The sequence below is a fragment of the Corapipo altera genome, unplaced genomic scaffold (assembly GCF_003945725.1).
Source record: "Corapipo altera isolate COAL_440 unplaced genomic scaffold, ASM394572v1 67, whole genome shotgun sequence".
NCBI lineage: Eukaryota > Metazoa > Chordata > Aves > Passeriformes > Pipridae > Corapipo > Corapipo altera.
Genome location: NW_020884906.1, coordinates 6,557,802 through 6,578,344, shown reverse-complemented (window position 1 = coordinate 6,578,344; position 20,543 = coordinate 6,557,802). Strand labels below are relative to the sequence as shown.

The 20,543-nt window shown below is 44.8% G+C and overlaps 1 protein-coding gene across 2 annotated transcripts; it reads left to right on the top strand.

Annotated features, from left to right (window-relative positions):
• The first annotated feature begins 2,534 nt into the window (after nt 1-2,534).
• On the top strand, nt 2,535-19,542 carry PPP1CC (protein phosphatase 1 catalytic subunit gamma). Of its 2 annotated transcripts, XM_027651870.1 has the most exons (8): nt 2,535-2,796; nt 11,651-11,782; nt 12,828-13,058; nt 14,602-14,706; nt 15,665-15,888; nt 16,273-16,407; nt 16,853-16,913; nt 19,391-19,542. In XM_027651870.1, the coding sequence occupies exons 1-8, from the start codon at nt 2,742-2,744 to the stop codon at nt 19,405-19,407; spliced, it is 960 nt and encodes a 319-aa protein (XP_027507671.1). In that variant the 5' UTR covers nt 2,535-2,741; the 3' UTR covers nt 19,408-19,542. The 2 variants fall into 2 exon arrangements, with proteins under 2 accessions (XP_027507671.1, XP_027507670.1); XM_027651869.1 differs by lacking the exon at nt 19,391-19,542 and having other exon boundaries at nt 16,853-18,092.
• The last annotated feature ends 1,001 nt before the right edge of the window (nt 19,543-20,543 follow it).

Sequence of the window (20,543 nt, the reverse complement as noted above, 5' to 3'; positions counted from 1 at the left end):
AAGTGGTCATTTGTGGAATTTCAAGGGGGGAAAGGAGGAAAAGACACAAAGTCTCAGAGCTGTGAGTGAGGCAAATCATACATCACCATGTGTTTAGCAAAGCAGAATGAAAATTGTAGACAAATAGAAAGAAGGGGTGGAGATGTTGGTATATGAACAGTGAGCTTCAAAACCAGGGAATTTTTAAAGCCCATGTGCAGAATTTAAGGACAAAGGGATTTCCCTGACTGTTCCCTCTCTGGAAATAAATCTGTTCCCCGTCTAGAAATAAATCATTGTTGTGAGCAACACCGGAGAACAAAATACTTTCAGGATATTTATAACACCTTGGCTGGGTCCCTTTTCTAATCAGAGCATGGGGCGAGGCTTGTTTTTTTCCAGCAGAGAAAAGTTGGCTTATTAAAAAGATAATTTTGTAGTGGCATTTTAATACCTCTGGCTCTCCACAGAGTTTATGGCTGTTAAGGAAGGGTCCTTATTTTTTACGAGAACGAGAAAGACCCTGAGCAAAAATCCAGCCCCTCCAAATAGGACACCAGGCGTTGGCAGCTGCCGTTGGGACTCGGAGCTGTAACAAGGCTCGTTGGTTATCAAGGTGATGACGAGGCCTCAACAGATTCACATTTATGTGTCATTTCTCTTCTTTCCTCCTGGCTACGCCTCTTTTAACGAGAATTGACAGTGCTTTGGACCTTGCCTGATATGGTTCAGCAAGCGAGGCAGATTCTTTGCCCTGACCAGCATCTTTTGAAGGGCTGGATCCTTCCCTCCAGAAATACTAGAGTTTCCAGTGAATTCCCAAGTACATCTCCTGGGTTGCACCTGGGTTGCTGAGCTCTCCCCCTCCATCCTGTTTTCCAGAGCATTGACAGGACTGAAAGCAACTCAGGACCCCACTAAAAGTGCTCAGATCCCCAAATGACTTGTCCCTGGAGAGGGGGTAACAGCTTCCCAGGATGACATAGGAAGAAGGTATTTTCAGCAAGGAAAACAAGGCCAGGAAGGTTCCTCTGGAAACACACGACCAATTTTCCTTGTTAAATAATTCAGCTAAGTCCAAGAGAACAACTCGCCCCACAGAATTAGAAAGGATTTGAAGGAGAAAGAAAGCATTCGGTGCAAGAGCCAGAGGGGGCCGTTCCCCGGGAAGGTGCAGCACAAAAATAGATGTAAATCTGCAAAGGCTGTCACGTTGAAGTAAATCTGAAGTAACTCTATTGTTTTCAACAGGGTTACTTTGGGTTTACACCAGCGTGACTAAGATTAGCATATCAGCCTGGGCGTGCTCATTACGATAAGGTTCGCTCGGGGAAATCGAGCGTTGAGGCTGCGATGGCAAGGGGCAAGAGCCTGTGTTTCAGGTAGACTCTGCATCCTCTTATCTCCTTCCTCCTGCAGACCTGAGGTGTGCTGAGACTGCAAGTCCTTTGCTTTATCGCCCTCACGGATCTGAACTCTGCTCCAGCCCCACCACGGCAATAAGCTGTAATGAATATTGTATAACTGTCGGCAGGAGGAATCCGCCAGGCAGAGCGGGAGCAATCCATGCAGGGAGGGGAGGGGAGGAGGAAAGAGCTTGACGAAGCCGGCCCTGCAAATTAAAGTAGGAGTAAATAAAGCAATTAAACAATATTCAATCAGAGATGCAAAGTGAACAGTGGGAAGGGTCCGCGCGGCCCGTCTCCCTGGCAAACGCGCTCCAGGTCATGAGCACAACCTCACTTAATTGTTCGTAGCCAAGCTGTAGCTACATACAGAACAAAATAGTAAATGTGTGAAATAAAATAGCAGGATGCTTTTGGATGAGGATGCTGATTTCTTCATCCATAAGGGTTTTTAAAGTGCTGTGTGCTTGTTTCTGAAGTATTTGCAGGGGCAGAGCCACGTGTCTGAAGGTGCTCAGGAGCCAAAGGGCTGCTCAGGCCACATTGCCTCCAGCTGTGAGGTGGTGGTGGCTGGGCGTGAGGCAAAGGATATGAGGGATGTGTTCCCCCCCCCCCCTAAAATGGGGCGAACAGCACCAAAACCCTGCCTGCAGCCACTGTCTCCCTCATGGTGTGCAGGGACAAGGCGTGTGGCGCACGTGGGGCTGGGGGAAAGAAGGTGAAGGCGATGGTGGCCCCTTCCAGTTCCCTGGACTCCCCAGGCCCTCAGGGACCCTACATGGGACCGGCCTTTCTTCACAAAGAGGGCGATTAGACATTGGAACAGGGGAGGTGGTGGAGTCACCATCCCTGGGGCTGTTTAGGGCCAGACTGAACGTTGCACTTGATGCCACGGTCTAGCTGACAAGGTGGTGATCGGTCATAGGTTCATCGGTCGATCTCATAGGTCTTTTCCAGCCTAATCGATTGTGTGACTCTGTGACAACGCGACCGTCGCGACAGCCAGGACACCGAGAGGCGGCACCGCCGCACTACTTCCCCTGCCGGCAGCGGAAGGATCCCGCGGATGGTCGTCATCGCGCCGTCTCTTCCCGCCCGCCCTATAAACGGTTCCCGGGGAGGCGCTTCGCGCGCGTAGTATCCATGCGCCGGGCTCGCTCGCGGAGGGGACGGCGGCCATTTTGTTCGGTGCTGGGTCTGCGCTGAGGGGGCGGGCGGGGGGGGGGGACAGGGAGAGCGCGAGGGAAGACGCGCAGTAGGAAGGGCAACAACGCGACAGAGCGAGGAGAGAGACGTGGGGCCGGCCAAGCCGCGAGCGGAGCGGCGGGGAGGGCTCCGCCCGGCCACTGAGAGGCGATGGCGGATATAGACAAGCTCAACATCGACAGCATCATCCAACGGCTGCTGGAGGGTGAGGGTCGGGGGGTGTATGTGTGTGGGGGTGGCGGCCGGGCCTGTGCGCCGCGTCCTGCCCGCCCGGCGGGGGCTGAAGGGGCACCAAAATGGAGGGGCTTGAGGCGCTTTGTCTGCCCGGGGTCGCCGCCGCCTCCCCGCCCGGCTCTGCCCCCGCAGCCCCAACTTTCCCCTCAGCCCGCGTGTTTCCGACGTGTTTCTGCCTCCTAATTCCCCCCCGTGTAATGCTGAGACCAGCCGGCTGTGCCCCTGCGGCTCTGAGGGGGATGCTTAATTCAGTATTATTTTCGTGGGAAGGTGTTTTAAAAAGCCGGGGGCGTTCTCTTTGCCTTTCACACATGCACATGGGGTCAGGGCTTGGCTGGGCAGTCGGGGGGCTCTGGAAATAAGACCCAGCGTGTTTAAAGAGTGTTTCGGCAGCTTTTCAGCAAGTCGGGAGGGATCTGCCGTGTACCCTGGGTTTAGCTTTGATTAGCTGCTCGCATTAACGCTGCCACAGGATTTTGGCTCTTAACTCGTAACATATGGTGGGGTTTTAGGTGTGAATCGAGGGTTGGGTTTTGGTCTTTCAGACAGTCTGTGGAAGGGCTTATTGTCTGGTATTGTTGGTGCTTTGGGGGTGAAAAGAGTTGCCTGGGAGTTCCTAAATCAAAGGAAAACCTGGAAGTTGCAGGGGGTGTCTCCAGCATCATTCCTTCGCTTGCAGGGGTCAGCGCTGGACTGGGGTTGACTGATTTTTAGGTCAAAAGGCTGAGAGGTCGCCGGTGAAAAATTCTCTTCCAGGCATCAAGGAAAATCATAATTATTCAGAGGGGGAAGCTCTGCTGATCCAGCCTCATTTCATGTGTGTCAGGGCGGGCATCTCATCTGGGCTCACGCTTGAACAGCTTGATCAGGGATTTAACTTTTTAGCATTTGGCAGAAAGTCATCTGGGATGTTGCTGAGACAAATGGTGAAGAAATGTCTTTCTTGCACACTTTCCTTCTTACAGGATTTTGCTTGTGTAATGCTTGGATAGCAAAAGGTCAGGCAGAGGAACACGAGTGCTATTCTAGAAATTATTTGGAGTTAAAAATCCTATGGATGAATTATGGGATTACTGAATAAGTAAAAGTAAATGAGGTTTTTCCTCTGATCCGTTTTGGGGTTTGCCTGTTACCAATTTAAACTCCCCTGGTTTCAATTATTTAAAGACTTCCCTTCATAAAGTTAGACCAGGATTTTCCTGAAACTCCAGTAGTACAACTTGTAAATGTCAGGTCTTGTATGTCATGTGTTTGGTGACATATTAATACATGCCCAGTTACACTGCAGGTATTGGTTACAGTTCTTAATGATTTTCCCTAGTGCCATTTTCTCAAAGTGTAAATTCTTAATATCAAAAGGATGGAATAAAATACTCCCAGAAAGAGACCTGAATGATTTTGAATTATTCCTCTTGTTAAGTTTCAAAAAGTAGTGAGATATACGGTGTCAATAATTTAAGTTCTTACCCAGTTTATATCAGTATTAGACGTTTGGAGCAGATAAGAATTCATAAATCAGGCTTCAGAAGGTTTACTGACATCTTTTAACAGATGCTTCCTTCAACTACAGATGTTACCTGAGGTTGCATCAGCTGCCAGAACTGAAATTAATTTTTGTCCTTTATTAATATTTCAGTTGGGATTTTGGATTCCTTGAGGCAATGATTGTCTTTCAATATTTGAAACAATTACCAGTGTTAGTGACCTGTGCTAGTGCTTTTTTTTTGCTTTTATTAAATGTCTGTTATGAACATCTTTGCCAGACAGAGAGTAATGATTGACCTTTGTGACAGTCTGTAGTTTTTATACTTTTTTTTTTTTTCTAAAATGATGGTGCATTTTAGCAAACACTGCATTTTTTATAGAGTGTTAAGTTGTGCAAATCACTATGCAATTCTCTTGGGCTGTTTAAAATTAGCTTGACTCATCCTTTTCCTGAAATTATTAAGGTCTGGCCAGGTAGGTGACAGGACTGAGCTTCCAAGGTGGTGATCTGCAGGGTATTAAATGGAAGGGGGAACAATATTTGAAGCAATGTGTAAGATTAAAATCAGATTAAAATCACACTCAAACATGAAACCACTGTTTTAAATCTCGTTTAATAATCAGATCACAAACTGAGTTGCTGAAATCCTTGTGCAAGCTTTAATTTTAGGGCAACTTGATATTTCATTTTAGCTCTCCTCAAACCTTAAATACTTACATATTTTTACAGCAGTTAGCTTTAGGTGATTTTGCTGATGAAATGTAAAGGGTATGAAGAGGGGGCTTATCCCTTTTTAAAGGTAACAAATCCAAGTATTAAGAAGATGCTTGGTGAAACAGTGGAAATCAATGAGCAAATACAGTTAGGCAGGTTTTTGTTTTATCCTGTGCCTTAGCATTGCACTGTTGGAAGAAGCAGTGATTCTAATGGTTGAGGCAAAGTGAAGGGTGAATAATAAATTACTCCTGCTTTTGCCCTTAATATGGGGTATTAATAATGTATTTGTGAGGGATTTTTAGTTGCTCTCTGTCCTGATTTCTCTGGTCAAATGATGTTATTCTTACTTTTCCCCCACATAGTGGATATTCTCCCACTCACATTAGGCTGGCTAGCTGAAATGATTAGTTTGTTCTTTAAAAGGCCTGGAAGTATGTACTTCAGCTTCTCGTTCTAAGGTAAATATTTGAAGAGTCTTTCTTGCTCTGCATGTTTATAGTACAGAGCTGTTTGGCACTGAAATGTCACAAAAAGCATTTTTCAGTAACATTGTTCTCAGCCTTGGAAAAATGATCAGTTAAAACATTGAACATGCTGATCTGTTTTTGCTGGAGTTGAATTTGTATTTGTTCCCTTCTTTACTAACGAGAGTTGTGTTCTGCTGGGAGCAATCTCACGAGTACAGGGTGTCACTTTTAGTAACTGTAATAATCACAAGAACGAGGCCTCTAAAATATAGTAACTGATAATATCCTGCACTGAATATTAAAATGTTTCCTGAGTGTCCTTGATAGTGGATAAAGGCTTGAATATTGATGGACATAACTCACTTTCCTGAGGAGTAAGAAGGGACAAACACGAGAGCAAATTACTCCCTTTCTGGCAGGAGTGCTGTGGGCAGCAACTGTGCTTCTGAGCTTGCAGCTGTGTGTGTGCTGAGTCAAAACTCCCAGGAGACAGGATCCGAAACAAGCTCCTTGTGAGATGAAAAATCAGTGGCACCTGTATGGTCTTGGAAAAGGTTCCAGGAAATGGCAGAATTCCTGCTCAGCTCCCAGTAGAGGATGAGTGACAAATCCTGGATTCCCTGAGTGTGAGTGTGGCTTCCTTTCCGTGTCGTGTCAGGTGGTGTTCCTATAACCTGAGCCCCTTATCCATTTCCTTCACTGAGTGAGTTGGCAGCTTTTCCAGATAAGTAGGGTCTGGTTTGGAGCTCACAGTAACATATTTAGAAAACAAGATTGAAGCACATTAGTCCTACCATGGTAACGATAAATAACAGGGTAAAATAACAGTAATGTCAGCAGACATAAGTGAACCCAAGTTGAAATGTGTTTCTGAAAATCTTTCCTGTGCTGCATCCTCTGCAAGCACTAAGGGAAAACTAACTAATGAATGGAGGCTACTCTGCAGAAAGCCATGCAAGGATAGAATGGTGGCAGCCATTCTGAAAGCTGAAATCCTGGTTAGTGCACTAAAATCAGCAAAAAGACTCTTAAATCCTCAAACATTTCTGTTTATACACCCACAGATTTCTATTCCCAGTAAAGCCCGTTGTAGAGCTGTCAAGGACATACTCTCTCTAATTTGCTTTAAATAGGGGAAGATTATCATGGAGTTATTAAAAATAGTTGAGCTAAAGAACAGGGATAAACTTTTGCTGACAACAGAGAAGACCATTTCTTACAAATGCAGTTCTCTGAATTCTTTTTCACCTTTCTGCTAAATACAGCATTAACTGGGTCTGCAGGGGGTTGCTTGTTCTTTGGCTTTGGGTACTGAGATAGGAGTCTGATTCTCAGAGATGTTAACCTGAAATGTCTCACATTTCACTTGTGGGTGAGTTGGGATGCTGTGATGAGGTTTCTTGTAGACAACCAGCACTTTTTGACCTCTAAACATATAATTTTCCATGGTTTGTGTAGCTTAATGTTAATTGTTTCCTGCTGTGGTGCAGCAGTTTCTGAGAGTGGGAAATAGAAACTCTCAATTCCAAAACTGAGGATTAGATTCTTATCAGTGCCATGGATTCAGTCTGTTAAATTCAGTGCTTGTTGCCCAGTCAGTGAAGTGGAGGAATTTGTCATCTCTGAGTGTTTGTGATCAGTGTTTGTGACCTGTTGCTCTCCATCTGTCTGCATGGGGAAGTACATTACAAGATGAAAAATTTGCAGTCATGCAGAATCTTCCATTTGATAACACTCTGTGAACTTCTGACATACTAGAAAGCAGACTGGAACTTTTTCTTTTTAGAGGCTTATACAGAGGAGTTGCTTTTCCGTTTCAGTTTTGAATTTGAAGTGATCTGATCAAAGCTGGTAGTGCCTGCAGTAAAGTAAAACCTTTTTTACATCAACCACTTTCAAGTTATTTATTCCCTTTGTGCCTGTGGTGCAAAACTGACTGTGAAACTGTCATTGGGAGCTGCTAAAAAGATTAAAACCAACCTGCAGTATTTTTGGAAATGTCACTGGGATTGCAGGCATCTTAATGTAAAATATGGTAAAACTGAGAGACTTGTTTAATAAGCCAAAAAAATTGACTGACCTGCAGATAGAATGTTTTCCTTAAAACATTTTCTGTAGGACAGGTTAATTTTCTCACTTCAATTGGCAGCTTTTCAACTGCTGCTTTTAATGCAGTACTGAAGGGAAATGAGATGTTTGGATCACTGAAATTTCTGGCATTTTTGAACTTTCTGCTATTTTCGACTACTTTCCTAATTATCATCCCTTTCAAAATAACCTTGAGTGACGTAAAGGACTGTGGCACCACAGTGAGTGTTGGAAAAGGCTCGGGAGGGGATGTGGGGTAGGAGTCTGTGCTCTGCATGGATGTGCTCCGTGGGATCTAGAACGTACAGCAGTCAGCTCCTGACCCATTTATCCTTCCTAAGGAAATGTAGAACAGTTCTCCTGGATGTCAGGTGGTGTTGTAACTCCTGGCAGCTGCAGCTACACTTTGTACTTGCTCTGTACTCGCTCTGTTTGCTCTCACCAAAATGACAGGGGTGCCTTCAGTTCTCGCTCTTCTTCCTTTTCCTTCCTTTTCCCCCTCTGCTGGGCGCCTGCCGTACTGCACCGTTTATAATACGCTCATTTTAGAGCTGGTATCTGTTGCTGTTTTCTGGCAGTTTTTATCCTTGTCTTGGAAGCCAACATTAATTTTAATAGTGGAACCTGTGTTCTCGGCAGTGCTTCTCCAGAGATCTTCCAGGTTCCAGGGAGAGATGTCTTCTGTAGTCTTTTCCATCCAGTGGAGAGCTTTATTTTTCCAAAACTTCTCATACTTGTACAGTAGAAAAGATATTACTTGTTAGGAAGCTGCCCAGGCTGGACACTGAAATTCAGGCTCTCAGGAAATTATTTTTAAGAACAGGAGCATCTCTGCCTAAAAGAGGGTGGAATATTTTGCTGTCTGGAAATACAGCAGGAGTTGTTCAGACACAGATAAAATACTACCTAAAATGGGCTTTTTTTCCCCAGTTGATTAATCTTTAGCTTGTTTCACTGTCAGCTCCAGACTTGTTTCTGAGAGGTTATTTTTTATGCTTTGAAAGAACAAATGTGCCTGTACAGAACTATTGAGCTGCTCTTTTGACTTTATGACCAAGCTGTCAATTAGTATCCTACTGTCTGGTCTCTGCAAGCTGCCTTGTTTTGATCCAAAGCAGAGAAAAGAAACTGTAAACAAAACCAGATTTTTTCTTAGTATATTATTTTTGCCTTTCTTAGAGGGCCTGAGTAACTTGAAGACCCAGAGAAGCCTTTTAAGAAGTCATTAGACTAAACATCCTGCATTTCTGTGCCAGCTCCTTCATTGTGGACGAGAAAAATCTTTGCACTAAAAATACAGATTCCTCAAACCAACATGCACTTCTGCATATTCAATTCTTCTGAAGCCAAACCCACTTTATTTCCCAGCTTTTCAGGATATTACAGGTCAATGTTAGAAGGGATGGAACACACTCATTTCTTCTGTGCCAGTTGTTGGACACAGTGGTGACAATGTCACTGGCAGGCAGAGCTGAACCGAACTGTCCTGTTCTTTCATCCGTCTGCAGCTTGTGCTGCTGAGTTTGGGAACTGCAGCAGAGCACCATTGCATCTTGTGATGGTTTTCTAGAAGCAGGTGACTAAAACAGCATGAGGATTATACCAGTTCAATGAAAATGTATTGAAGAAACTTAGAAAACCTGTGTCTGAAACAGTTTTCAGATCCTCATTTAATCTTTAGCAAAAATTAATGCATATGCTTTATTCATGAGCTTTAGTGACTCAGTGCATTACATAGTCTGTATAATATTTTGTACTTTTTAATTTATGGATGTGAAATACAGGGTTCAGTTTTAGCAATTTCTAACATGACCAAAATCATGGAAAATCAGATTTTTGGTGTCTCATAAAACTAAGTACAAATATATTGTATTATCTCAAAAACAAAGGTGGCTGGTAAAATTTAAGATTGGGGGAAATCAGTTTTACATTTAGAATTCAGCGAGCTTATCCCTTAATTCTAAAAATTTCTGTTCTTTATAGCTTCTGGATATTTGGCATTTTGAGTGACTTGCTTGTTGCTCAGGAGTCTTTGGAAAATTACTGTATGGATGAAAAAATGTCTGTGTAGATGAAAAGCCTCATGCGTGATAAACTGCTGTGACAAAGATTTAACTTCCATTTTTATGCTTCATTACTTCGGATATTTTAATGGAAGACATGAAGTGCAGTGGTAATTCCAGTGCCAGCATGGAATGTCAGTGGTGGGCAGGGAAGAATAAAGGAGCACGTATTGCTTGAGAGATAACAGTGACTTTTGACCTGCAATCATGTCACTGTCAGTATACGTTGTAATTTGAACTAAGGTTTAATTTGGAAGCTTGTCTGAGGACAGGTTGTGTGGTTTAGGGTGTTGTGGTTCTGTGGGGCAGCTGGTGCTGCTGTGCCTGGGGTCTCTGGGAGTCAGGGAAGAACTGTTTTAGCAGTAACACTGTAGGGTTGGTAGGGGTTATATCTGACACGTGATTTGATGTATGGATATTGCACAGCCATTTTTGTTCATGGTCTGGGTAAGATGCACACTGACTGAACAATGATTTCTGCTCTTGATCAGGGGCTTGCGTAGAAGTCGGAAGCTTCTGTGCTGGTGAGAAATTGGAACACAACTGTGTCTGTTCGTGCTGTTCCTGAAACATGCCCCGAGCACCCCCCGCCCTCCCTGCTGCAGTTCTCACTTGGCTCCACACAGCACAAGGCCCACGGTGGCAGTACAGGGATCTGAGTCATCTGCACCTTCCACATCTCTCACTGGGGTTAAACAGGCTGAAATGGTGGCTGGCCAAGAGGTTATTTAGGAATTCAGGAAGATAATACTGCATAGGATTGTTGCTTGCTTTTTTTGCAATTAAAGACCAAACCTTTTTGGATGGGACATAGATTCTTCAATCTCAGTGCAATAGGAGTTGCTCACAGTAAGTCACCTTAACTGGGCAGCCTTACCAGTGTAGTGATTTCGTTTCTGGAGGTGTTGGCAGAGCATTTCCAGGCAGCTGAGGCTCAATTTCTCAGCTCCTTTGGCTTTGATACAGCTAAACCAGTGGGTTACATCGTGGACAATGACTGCTGCTCTTACTGCTTTTTTTTCCCTTCAGCTTTATCAGTGTTCCGTGTTGTCTCTGGTTTTGATGCCAAATAAAAATAATCTTCACCGCTAATGGCATACTCAGAAATGTTTTTGTTTAGTCTTATCCTAACCCTGATAAATGCTCTTGTGTGCCATCTGAGCCATAGTTACAGCTGCTGTAGAAATGTCCTTTGTATTTCTGGGCAACACAAAGGGGAGTGTGAAACTTGTTCAGGCCAGTCTGGTGTCCTTGTCCAGAGCAGGAAACTTTAATGGATATTAAAGGGAACCAACTACTATAAATTGTTGCAGTGGGGGAGATGGAAGAGGTAATAGAGGGGTGTGAAGGAGGGGAGTTGAGAGGTTGAAGTGGCCTGGGGCTGGGACATAGATCTGCTCACTTGTCTTACTGTGCTCAAAAGGCAGTGATAAGGAGAGCTGTTTTGTCTTTGTGATCCCAAACTGTTTCCTTAACTATAATCGTGGCCTTCCAGTCATGTGCTCCTTTATCTTCCACCTTTGCATGTACAATGTAGAACGGGGCAGTACAGGATTTATGGGCACTCTCTAGGGCCAGGTGCTGTGCTGGTTTAGGGGAGCTCACACATTTGAGCTGTGCTGTGGTGATGGAATGGCAGTCACCCTTTTCTCAGGTTCAGACAGCTTTCAAGTGTGTAACTGCTTTGTTTAAAGGAATAAAATATATATAGTCACATTGTCCGAGGTGGGTTTATAGCTAAATAGAACTAAACTGTTGCTATTTAAAATGTGGCATTGAAGGGGAGAAGTGTTGAGCCATGAATTCTGTTAAATGAAAGTAACACGGGCCTGGAAGAGACACGCTCCCCTTTCCCTGCAGCCTGGCCCTGCTGTTTCACCTCGGCAGCCTCATCCTACCCTGGTACCTTCTCCTTCAGTGCTACACTGGCATTTAGTCAGGCTCTTAACATAACCCTGGGGATGTTGCTGCTCTTGATAACTGACTTCTGACTCCTTCTGACAGTGCGAGGATCAAAACCGGGCAAAAACGTGCAACTCCAAGAGAATGAAATTAGAGGACTGTGCTTGAAATCCAGAGAAATCTTTCTGAGTCAGCCTATTCTGCTAGAACTTGAAGCTCCCCTGAAAATCTGTGGTGAGTACTGTGATTTTTGGTTTGGTCTTCGGGCGTGTGTCAGGTCAGTGCAGACCTTAGAGAACAAATACTGGATGCTACTTTCACTTACTAACAGTGGAACTAATAAGTAATTGTAGCAAAAGGGAAAATAAAACCCTGCTGGATGCCTAGGGCAGAGGAATGGGGAGGAGGTAACGTGGGAGTTGGTGCAGGGACCAAAATATTCCAAACCCAAAAAGTAACTGGTCCAGTTTCACAAGGTCTTGGGGAAGGGATTCACAGGAAGTTTTGGAAAGGAGTTTCTATATCCATTAACTGATGTTTGGCCCATTCTGAACAAGGGGAAACAGTGAGGAACTGCAGTAGTTTATTGTAGCTGCTGTACAGCATTGACAATATTTTAAAATCCTGCTGCAAACTTAAATTTCTGTCCTGTTTCTTGGAATTACTTTCTAGTTTGGTTTCACCACACTTGCAGACAGCAGTGCTCATTTTGCACACACGTACATGTCTGCTTATGCCAAAAGAATGAAGAATGTCAACATAAAAGCCTCAGTAAATGCACTTTTGAAAGCTTCTAGCAAACAGTATTTTATCCTACTCTAACACCGAGGACTTACTTCAAATTGAAGCTTCTTGTTCAATATTTATAACATGGGTAGTCTAAAATCATGATTTAGCATTCTGCTTGTCAGAAACAAACCCATGATTTAAACTAAAGGCAGAAATACCAATTTCATTTTTGATGCAGCTTCACTGCTAGAATTTGAATTACTGTTTCCAGAAAACACAGTTGGTTTCTTGGAACCTTCATTTTCTTTTATACAAGGGAACATTTTTAAGTAGCTACATGCTATTTCTTTGTGCTGTTAACCATTGCATTGCACAGATGTCAAACTTAAAATGAGATGACCTTACATATATTTACTGTAATTTTAAGTATGTTATGGGCAGCATGTAACTACAAGCTTTCTTCTTTCTGAAGCATCTATAATTTTCTCTGGAATAAATCAGAGAATGCAGTGAGGGGTCACTTCTGTGTTGTGTCTGAATCTCGTTGCAGGTGACATCCATGGACAATACTATGACTTGCTCCGACTCTTTGAATATGGAGGTTTTCCACCAGAAAGCAACTACCTGTTCCTCGGAGATTACGTTGACAGAGGAAAACAGTCTTTAGAAACAATTTGTCTTCTGTTGGCCTACAAAATCAAATACCCAGAGAATTTTTTCCTCCTCAGAGGGAACCATGAATGTGCCAGCATCAATAGAATTTATGGGTTTTATGATGAATGTGAGTAGCAGATGTGTTACAGTAACAGCCTCTCTGGCTGGAGACAGCAGGGGAGGAGGTGCCGGTGTTGCAGAGGTAGATGGTTCTCTCTGAACTTGCAGTGCCCCTTCTCACGTGCTCTTTAGAGGGACCATTGACCCATTTTAGGAAGGGAAGTGTGTCCTTTCCCTGATCTGTTGGGAGTCTGATCCTCACATACAAATCAGCAACCAGCTGGGTAATTTTATTTATTGGCTGCTATGTTAACTAACAGTTCTCAGTGTTAAAATTCAGAAGATGAGGTCATCTAATGGGAGATGAGAGAATGTAACTTGATGTGTTATTCACAACAGTTCATCTCTTTCTTTCACTCTGAGGGGTGGTGCTGTATTCTTGTGAGGGCTGATCTTGCTGTGGTTATGTTACAGTGCTTGACACCTATTTCCTATTAAGACCTGTAACACTGTAGTGTTAAAAAAGAACCCCCAGCTGTGGCCCTTCCCTGGCTGCAGCCCTGCTGTACCGTGTGCTGTTGCTTTGGCCAAAACCAGTGTCCCCTTTCCTAAACGAGGCAGAGCTGTGCAGCCAGCAGTGTAACAGTGCTTGGACTGAGCACCAGCTCCTTGGTGTGTCAGTAGGTGCCTTCAGCAGCAGGAGGTGTTACTTGGAGCAGTGTGTCAGCCTGGTGATGAAGGAGGTGCTGGTATTTCTTTGGCACCGTTGGGCTCCTTCTGAACACACACGGTGTGGCTGTGCCGTCACCTTCTCTGGCTCTACCGGGGGGTGTGATGGGGGCTGTACAGAGACATCACCAGAGCAGAACAGGCAATTTTGCTGTGAAGTAGAAATGTATGTTCTGTTTCAAAGGATGTGACTTAATCCAGATGATGTAGAGGAGATGATACTGTTAAATTAATTGTGCGCTGAAGCACGTCACAACTTGTGTGGTGCGACATACTTGGCTTGCGGCTTACAAGATGTGCTCTCCATGTCTTGTTCTCCTCCAGTGAGGAAACAAAGATGTGTGTGGTATTTCAGAGATTAATCACAGGCTTAGTCATAGATCGAAAAACGTTCAGGGTTTGTATCTGTTGGGAGAGTCCTTTTGAAATTCGTAAAACTGTAGCAATTTCGTTTTTCAGTCCCTGTTTCGTTTTTCAGTCCCGTTTCTTTGCTGAGTGTGACTTTATATGGTAAAGCGGAATTTTAAAGAAAATCTGCTTTTCAAGAATTCCTGTCTTCCCTTGAAGGAAACAGCAAGATTTTCTGAAATTCTCCAAGGGATAATTTTCCAAAGCAGAATTGGGACTGGAGAGCCTGGCTGCCAACAGAGGAATGCCATCCAGTTGAACAGACCTGTGCTGTTCTCAGAGCTCTGCCACAATGAGAGACCTTTGCAATTGTCTTTGAAGCAATGAAATAAGTCAGTGGGTGTCAGAAGATAAATTGTGTATAGGCTTTTGTGCTGACCTTTTGCAAGTCTCAATAAACTTAAGGCAGCCATGTTAGGTTGGTTGTGGTGTTGGAAAAGCATATTGACTTTTTTCTCCCAAATCTCTTCTAGGTAAGAGAAGATACAATATTAAGCTGTGGAAAACCTTCACAGACTGTTTTAACTGTTTACCAATTGCAGCTATTGTGGATGAGAAAATATTCTGCTGTCACGGGGGTAAGTTGTGTCCTTAGGTGATACTTGAGGAACTGGATACTCAGTATCAGTCATGGCATTTTCATGTTTACATTGCTGAAGCTTCAAAACTTCAGGGATTTTTCTCTTCCTTGGCCCCTGTAGGAGGAAGGGTTGGGCTTGATGTGTCAGTTTTGTGAATCAGAGCTTGGCAGTTTTGTAGCCTCGGACACAATGATCTGCTTTTCCTTTTCCACTAAAACACGTGTTTAATAGACTCTCCTTTAGAGTAAAATATCCTTGTAGGGGTTTGTAGACTTCTGACTAGGAGTTTGTTCTGAATCAGAGTGGTGTGGGATGGAAGGCACCTTTGAGGATTACTGAGTAGAACCCCCTGCCACGGGCAGGGATGTCTTTCCCAGGTCAGGCTGCTCAAAGCCCTCTACGGCCTGGCAGGTTTAATTTGTACAGATGGGCTTGTGCCTTGTGATACCTGCTCCGTGCAGCTTTTTGAGGGCATAAAATACGTACTGCACCTTAAATGTTTTATCACTTGCCAGCCATTACAGTTGCCCAGGGACACACATCAGTGAAAAACGATGTGAGATTGGCTTGATACTGTGTTTCATCTTACTAGGCCTGATCATCACAGTAAACATACCCTGTGATTTCTGGTGTAAATGCCTCTTTTACTTAACAGCTCTTTTATCAGACACTTGCACAATATTACTGAGATTATTGTAATCCTGTAAAACATGGAAATGGCTTTGCTTATCTTGCTTCCAGTAAATCTCCTAGGAAGTGACTTGTCTTCTGTTACAAATGCCTTCAAACAAACACTGGATTAAAAAAATGCCAGTTTAATGTCGCCGTTGAACCGCATAAAATGGCAGCGGTGAATCACTTGGAATACGGAGTATTTTTGTCCTGAAGGAACACGTCAGTCCTGCAGAGCAGAGCTGGACTGACATGTGGACTGTGTGTGTCTTACCTCTGACAGGTTTGTCACCAGACCTGCAGTCGATGGAGCAGATCAGACGAATCATGCGGCCCACTGATGTACCAGACCAAGGTCTCCTGTGTGACCTCCTGTGGTCTGACCCTGACAAGGATGTCTTGGGCTGGGGTGAAAATGACAGAGGAGTGTCCTTCACTTTTGGTGCTGAAGTGGTTGCTAAGTTTCTCCATAAACATGATTTGGATCTCATATGTAGAGCTCATCAGGTATTGTCATTTTGTACTTTAAACCAGAGAATAGTTTAGGTTCAGGAGGACCTGGTCCAGCCCTGCACACATGTGCTCAGCCCGAGGTGCTGAGGGTCTTGTCCAGCCAAATTGTAAATATCTGTGAGGATTTCTGAATGTGTCCCAGTGTTTAACAGCTCTTGTAATGAACATGTTTCCTTAATGCATAAAAACTGTGACTCTCTTGAACAAGGGTTTTCTCAATGCTAATGGACTCTGTTGCTGAACTGGTTCTTGTGATGTTCCTGTTCTGATGTAAAAGTTTGGAACTCGTGCTCCTTAAACACATCCTCTGGTAAAGCTGCTTTGCACCTTGGCAGGAAGAATCTGCCCAGACTAACACTTCTGCTTTTCTCTCTAAAGGTTGTTGAAGATGGATACGAGTTTTTTGCAAAAAGGCAGTTGGTAACTCTCTTTTCTGCCCCAAATTACTGTGGAGAATTTGATAACGCGGGTGCCATGATGAGTGTGGATGAAACACTAATGTGCTCTTTCCAGGTACAGTAGCTAAACGTTTTTACCTCCTAGTTAGTGAGGTCACACGTTAAATTTGTGGAATTTTGCATCAATGCTTTATTGTTAAAAAACAATAATAGTTCCAAATAAGTCTTTACAGCTATCACATGTGGACAGGGCAGTGTTTGCAGTCACGTCTTCAAAACTGTGATAAGCCTGTGCTGGTGTCATTAGATGAATTGTTTTACCCTGGAATTAAATCACCCAGGCAAAGCTGTTGGCCATCAGCCTGGTCCCACTAGTGTGGGCTCTGGGATCAGCTGCTCCAAGCCCTGGCCTAGCTCAGAGCAGAAAAGAGAGGGGATTCTGGGCACGTTTAGACTTGTCCAGAAGACCTGTATAACACCTTTGATTGAATTATTGAATTGGGAAATTTGACTGGAAAACAGCTAAAGCCTTTTGCTAAATGACCCCACTGTCTTTTCAGATCTTGAAACCTGCAGAGAAGAAGAAGCCCAATTCCAGCAGACCCGTAACACCTCCCAGGGGTATGATCACAAAACAAGCCAAGAAATAGTCACTTGGCTCTGCCTTGTTGGGACTTGTATCATAGTCTATAACCTCCCATTTTTAAACCTGTCATGTTGTGCTGTTCAGCTTGCTCAAAATAGATAACGTGTTTGTGGTTTTCCTTTTCCATTTGATGAATGGCATTTGCTGGTTGTAACAGCGAATGAAAGACTTTTCTCCCTCCCAGGAAAAGAGTTTCAAAGTCCCCTTTTTGTCGGTGTTACAGCAGCACAGCTCCACAGCATCCCCTGCCAGCCGGGTAAGGCACGGCTGCTGGGACTGTACCATGAGTAGTGTAAATCTTGTTCTTTAGGATCTAAAGAGGGCACTCGTGTGCTGTGAGAGTAGAGATTTGTTCCTGTCAGCGATTACATACTGTTTATACAAACCACTGTGAACTTTTTTTTACGTTAAATTTTGTTTTAAAGGGATTGCTTTTCTTTTACTGTCTTGTCTCTAGTTTTTATTGCTGTTGACATTAGGAATAACCTTCAACCTTGCCAGCATCACTGGTAGGATGTATATTTAATTCAGACACACGGTCCTCTCCTTATACTTCAAATGACAATTAAAGCCATTATTTTAAGTGTTTGTGTCTCTTTCCTGAAGCCAAAGTTTGCTTAGAAACCCGTTTGTACACGACCCCCCTGCCGAGTTGGCCGGGCTTCCCATCCACACCTTCCTCTCGGAGAGAAAAGGAAGTCCTGGCTGGAAATAGCACATAAACACTTGTCCATGCTCAGAGTGAACACATTTGTACAGTTTCCTTGTGTTCCATGGAGCAGATCATAGTGCTGAGACAGCAGTCCCAGGGCAGGGACAGAAATGGCTCTGGGAGTGACAGAAATGGCTCAGGATCTGCTGGAAGGGGTTTGTGCATTTCAGCCTAAAGACTTTGTTCTACAAAGAAACCCAGAAACTCGATAAGCCAACCAGAGGTGTTACTCTTGATCACCAGTTTATATAAATCTCTCACAGAATCTTGTTTTTTAAAAGCTGTTGATCTTTTTTGAACAGATGACAGTGTACAATACCATGTAGTGAAAATCACTTATTAAATGATGAAATTGTTAAATCTTCTCCGTGTTGGTTTATCACAACCCAGGCCCTGCTCTCCAAGGGCCTGACTTAGAGAAATAAATTGTTCTGGAAACCCACAGATTCTCGGTTTGGATTTGTCCGAGCTGCAAGAGGGGGGATTTTAAAAGCAGTGTTGGGTTTAGCTCTGGGTCCCCCCCAGGGGGTGCAGCTCCCCCAGTGACACGTGTTGGTGGCAGCGGTGTCAGAGCTGGTGTTGTCACAGCCCGTGCTCGCGGCACCGCACACGGGCGTGGGAGGCCACGCTGGGCTCGTGCTCATTGTTGTGTGCACTGAGCAGGGCTGGCCTGGAACACAAGTGCTGCTCTGAGAGGAGGGGTAGAGCTGAGGACAAGATCATTTTCCTCTGGTTCATAATTAGAGAACTGAGTTCTTGGTGAAATGGGGAACTTGGGTAAACTTTATCAGTGCTGGTGTGGGCTGGCTGCCACGGGTGGGTTGCTGTTGCTGGGTGAGGTGTGTGCCCAGAACAGCCTGGGTCCCTTGTGGCCCTGTGGAAAATGCTGTGGGATGTTCAGCACTCAGAGGAGGCGGCTTGTTCACAGCACCACAACAGCTGCAGTGCTGCTGCATCCCCTGAGGAACAAGTTTGTCGTGGAATGCCCAGCTCGCCTCCCCCGCTGGCTCTGTCCTGCTGTCCCACCCCGTTCCCCTCCACGTTCGGAGTGAGTGGGACTTTCTTGACACAAATAAGTTTTCTGGCCGGGCCCAGCCAACGATTTTATTTTTTAATGTATTTCTCTGAATCAAAGAGCTGTTTTCCTGCTCTGAAGACCTTTTCCCCTTCCCTCTACAGCTAATTAATCAAAAACCTCTTGCTAACCACGATGAGCTCCTTTTATCACGTGTCACAGATCACCTGTTAAGAGTTTCTCACAGACTTTCACCTTTTAAATCACACTCGTGGTTTCCTTTGGGGCTCTAATTTTTCTCCCTCCTTGTACAATGTCCTGTGGTCTGTTACTGCTGTAGTGAGTTGGGCTGTGCCTGGTCGCCCCTCACTGCCCAGCCCTCCTGCACTGGCTGTGTCACACCTTTGTCCTCCGTGACTTGTTTTCTCTCCTCAAAGGCAGTTTCGGTGACACAGGTGCCAATTCTGGGCTGTGTTCTCTGCCCAGCTGCATTCCCTGGGGGTGGGTCATGCACCTCGAGCTTCCCAGGGTGCAGGTGGAGGTGGATGGGTCCTGTCCCACTGCAGGGCTGGGAAGGGAAGGAGCTGCTGATCCTACTGCAGGTTGTGATCGACAGCTCAGGGGCATGTTTTATGCCCGTTTGTTGGGGTTGGGTTGTTTAATCAGTGGAGGGACAGAAGGAGGAGTAGATGCTGATTCCTGATTTTTTTTCCATAACAATACAGGTAGCTGGAGATTGTGACAAACTCAAGTTCTCCTCAGTCCCTGTCTTGTGCTCTGGAAAGAGTGGTAAGATCTGAGGCACTCCCTTGCTTTGGGTACCACTCAGTGACGTGTTCCTCTAATTTCTTCAAAATAAAGAGTGTCCCCATTGCCATCCAGCTGTGGAAAGGCTGTTTTTCCACACAGGTCACCATTGCCTGTTCCTGGTTTGCTTTGGGATGTGTCAGGGCTGTTGTGGCTTTCAGCTTGGAGTCAAGTCAGGCTGGAGCACTTCAACAACAAAACATCCCTTTTCCTTGCAGTGTTCAGACCTGTTCTGGTCTCCGGGGACACGGGGTGGGGAAGTTGGGCACATGTCCTTCGTAGGGAAGCAGAAGCTGGTGGGGTTTTCTCCTTAAAATCCACAGTCCTTACCCAGAAGGGGATCAGATCTTCCACCATTGGCCGATTGTGTTGGTGTTTATTGGACTCAGCTGAGACCAAAATGCCCAAATTAGCTGGAAAGCCCCAGGACAAACCTCCCTGCTGTGGCTCCAGGGCTGTGCCTTTGCTGTCCCACTCCTCTGCTCAGGTGAGCTCTGTAAGTGGGTGTTTTGGGGGGAGGGTTGAAGGATGGGGCATTTGGAGTTCCAGGAGGGTGTTACCTGTGTTCATTCCCCAGGGAGAAGGATGGGGATGGGCCTGTGCACTCAGGGATGAGGTACTAGAAAATACTTAGGTTCCAGGAAAAGTTTTAGGTGTTCTCTGGGAGGAAACCCTTCCCAAGAAGGGTCTTAGGGCTCTTAAAAGTGCAAAACTGGAGAGATGTTTATTACTTGGAGAAAATCAGAAATATGTATGATTTGTTGTAGCAGAGATGCCTCAGAGTGCTTTTCACACTTGGTGCTTTTCACAGCTGATGGTTTTTTCAGGACATTTCCAAAACAGCTTGTTTTTGGAAGCCAGAGGGGAACCCTAAACATGAAGAGGCCTCTGACCAAACAGGAGCCTATAAATGGAGGCAGATTAAACCAGGCCTGATTCTTGGGTTTTATATTCATATAATTCCTGGACCTTCAGGGACTGATCTGTGTCCCTGCTCAGCAGCTGCGCTCTGAGCTCGGCAGAGACTCAGGATTTAACTTCCCACCGTCCTGGAGCTTTGCTCGCTGTGCC

What these genes read in the sequence shown, in the direction of transcription:
- PPP1CC (XM_027651869.1), top strand. Translation starts at nt 2,742, where the DNA reads ATGGCGGATATAGACAAGCTCAACATCGACAGCATCATCCAACGGCTG. An exon ending in CATCCAACGGCTGCTGGAGG is followed by an intron (nt 2,797 to 11,650) that starts GTGAGGGTCGGG and finishes TCCTTCTGACAG; the next exon opens with TGCGAGGATCAAAACCGGGC. An exon ending in TCATATGTAGAGCTCATCAG is followed by an intron (nt 15,889 to 16,272) that starts GTATTGTCATTT and finishes TTCTCTCTAAAG; the next exon opens with GTTGTTGAAGATGGATACGA.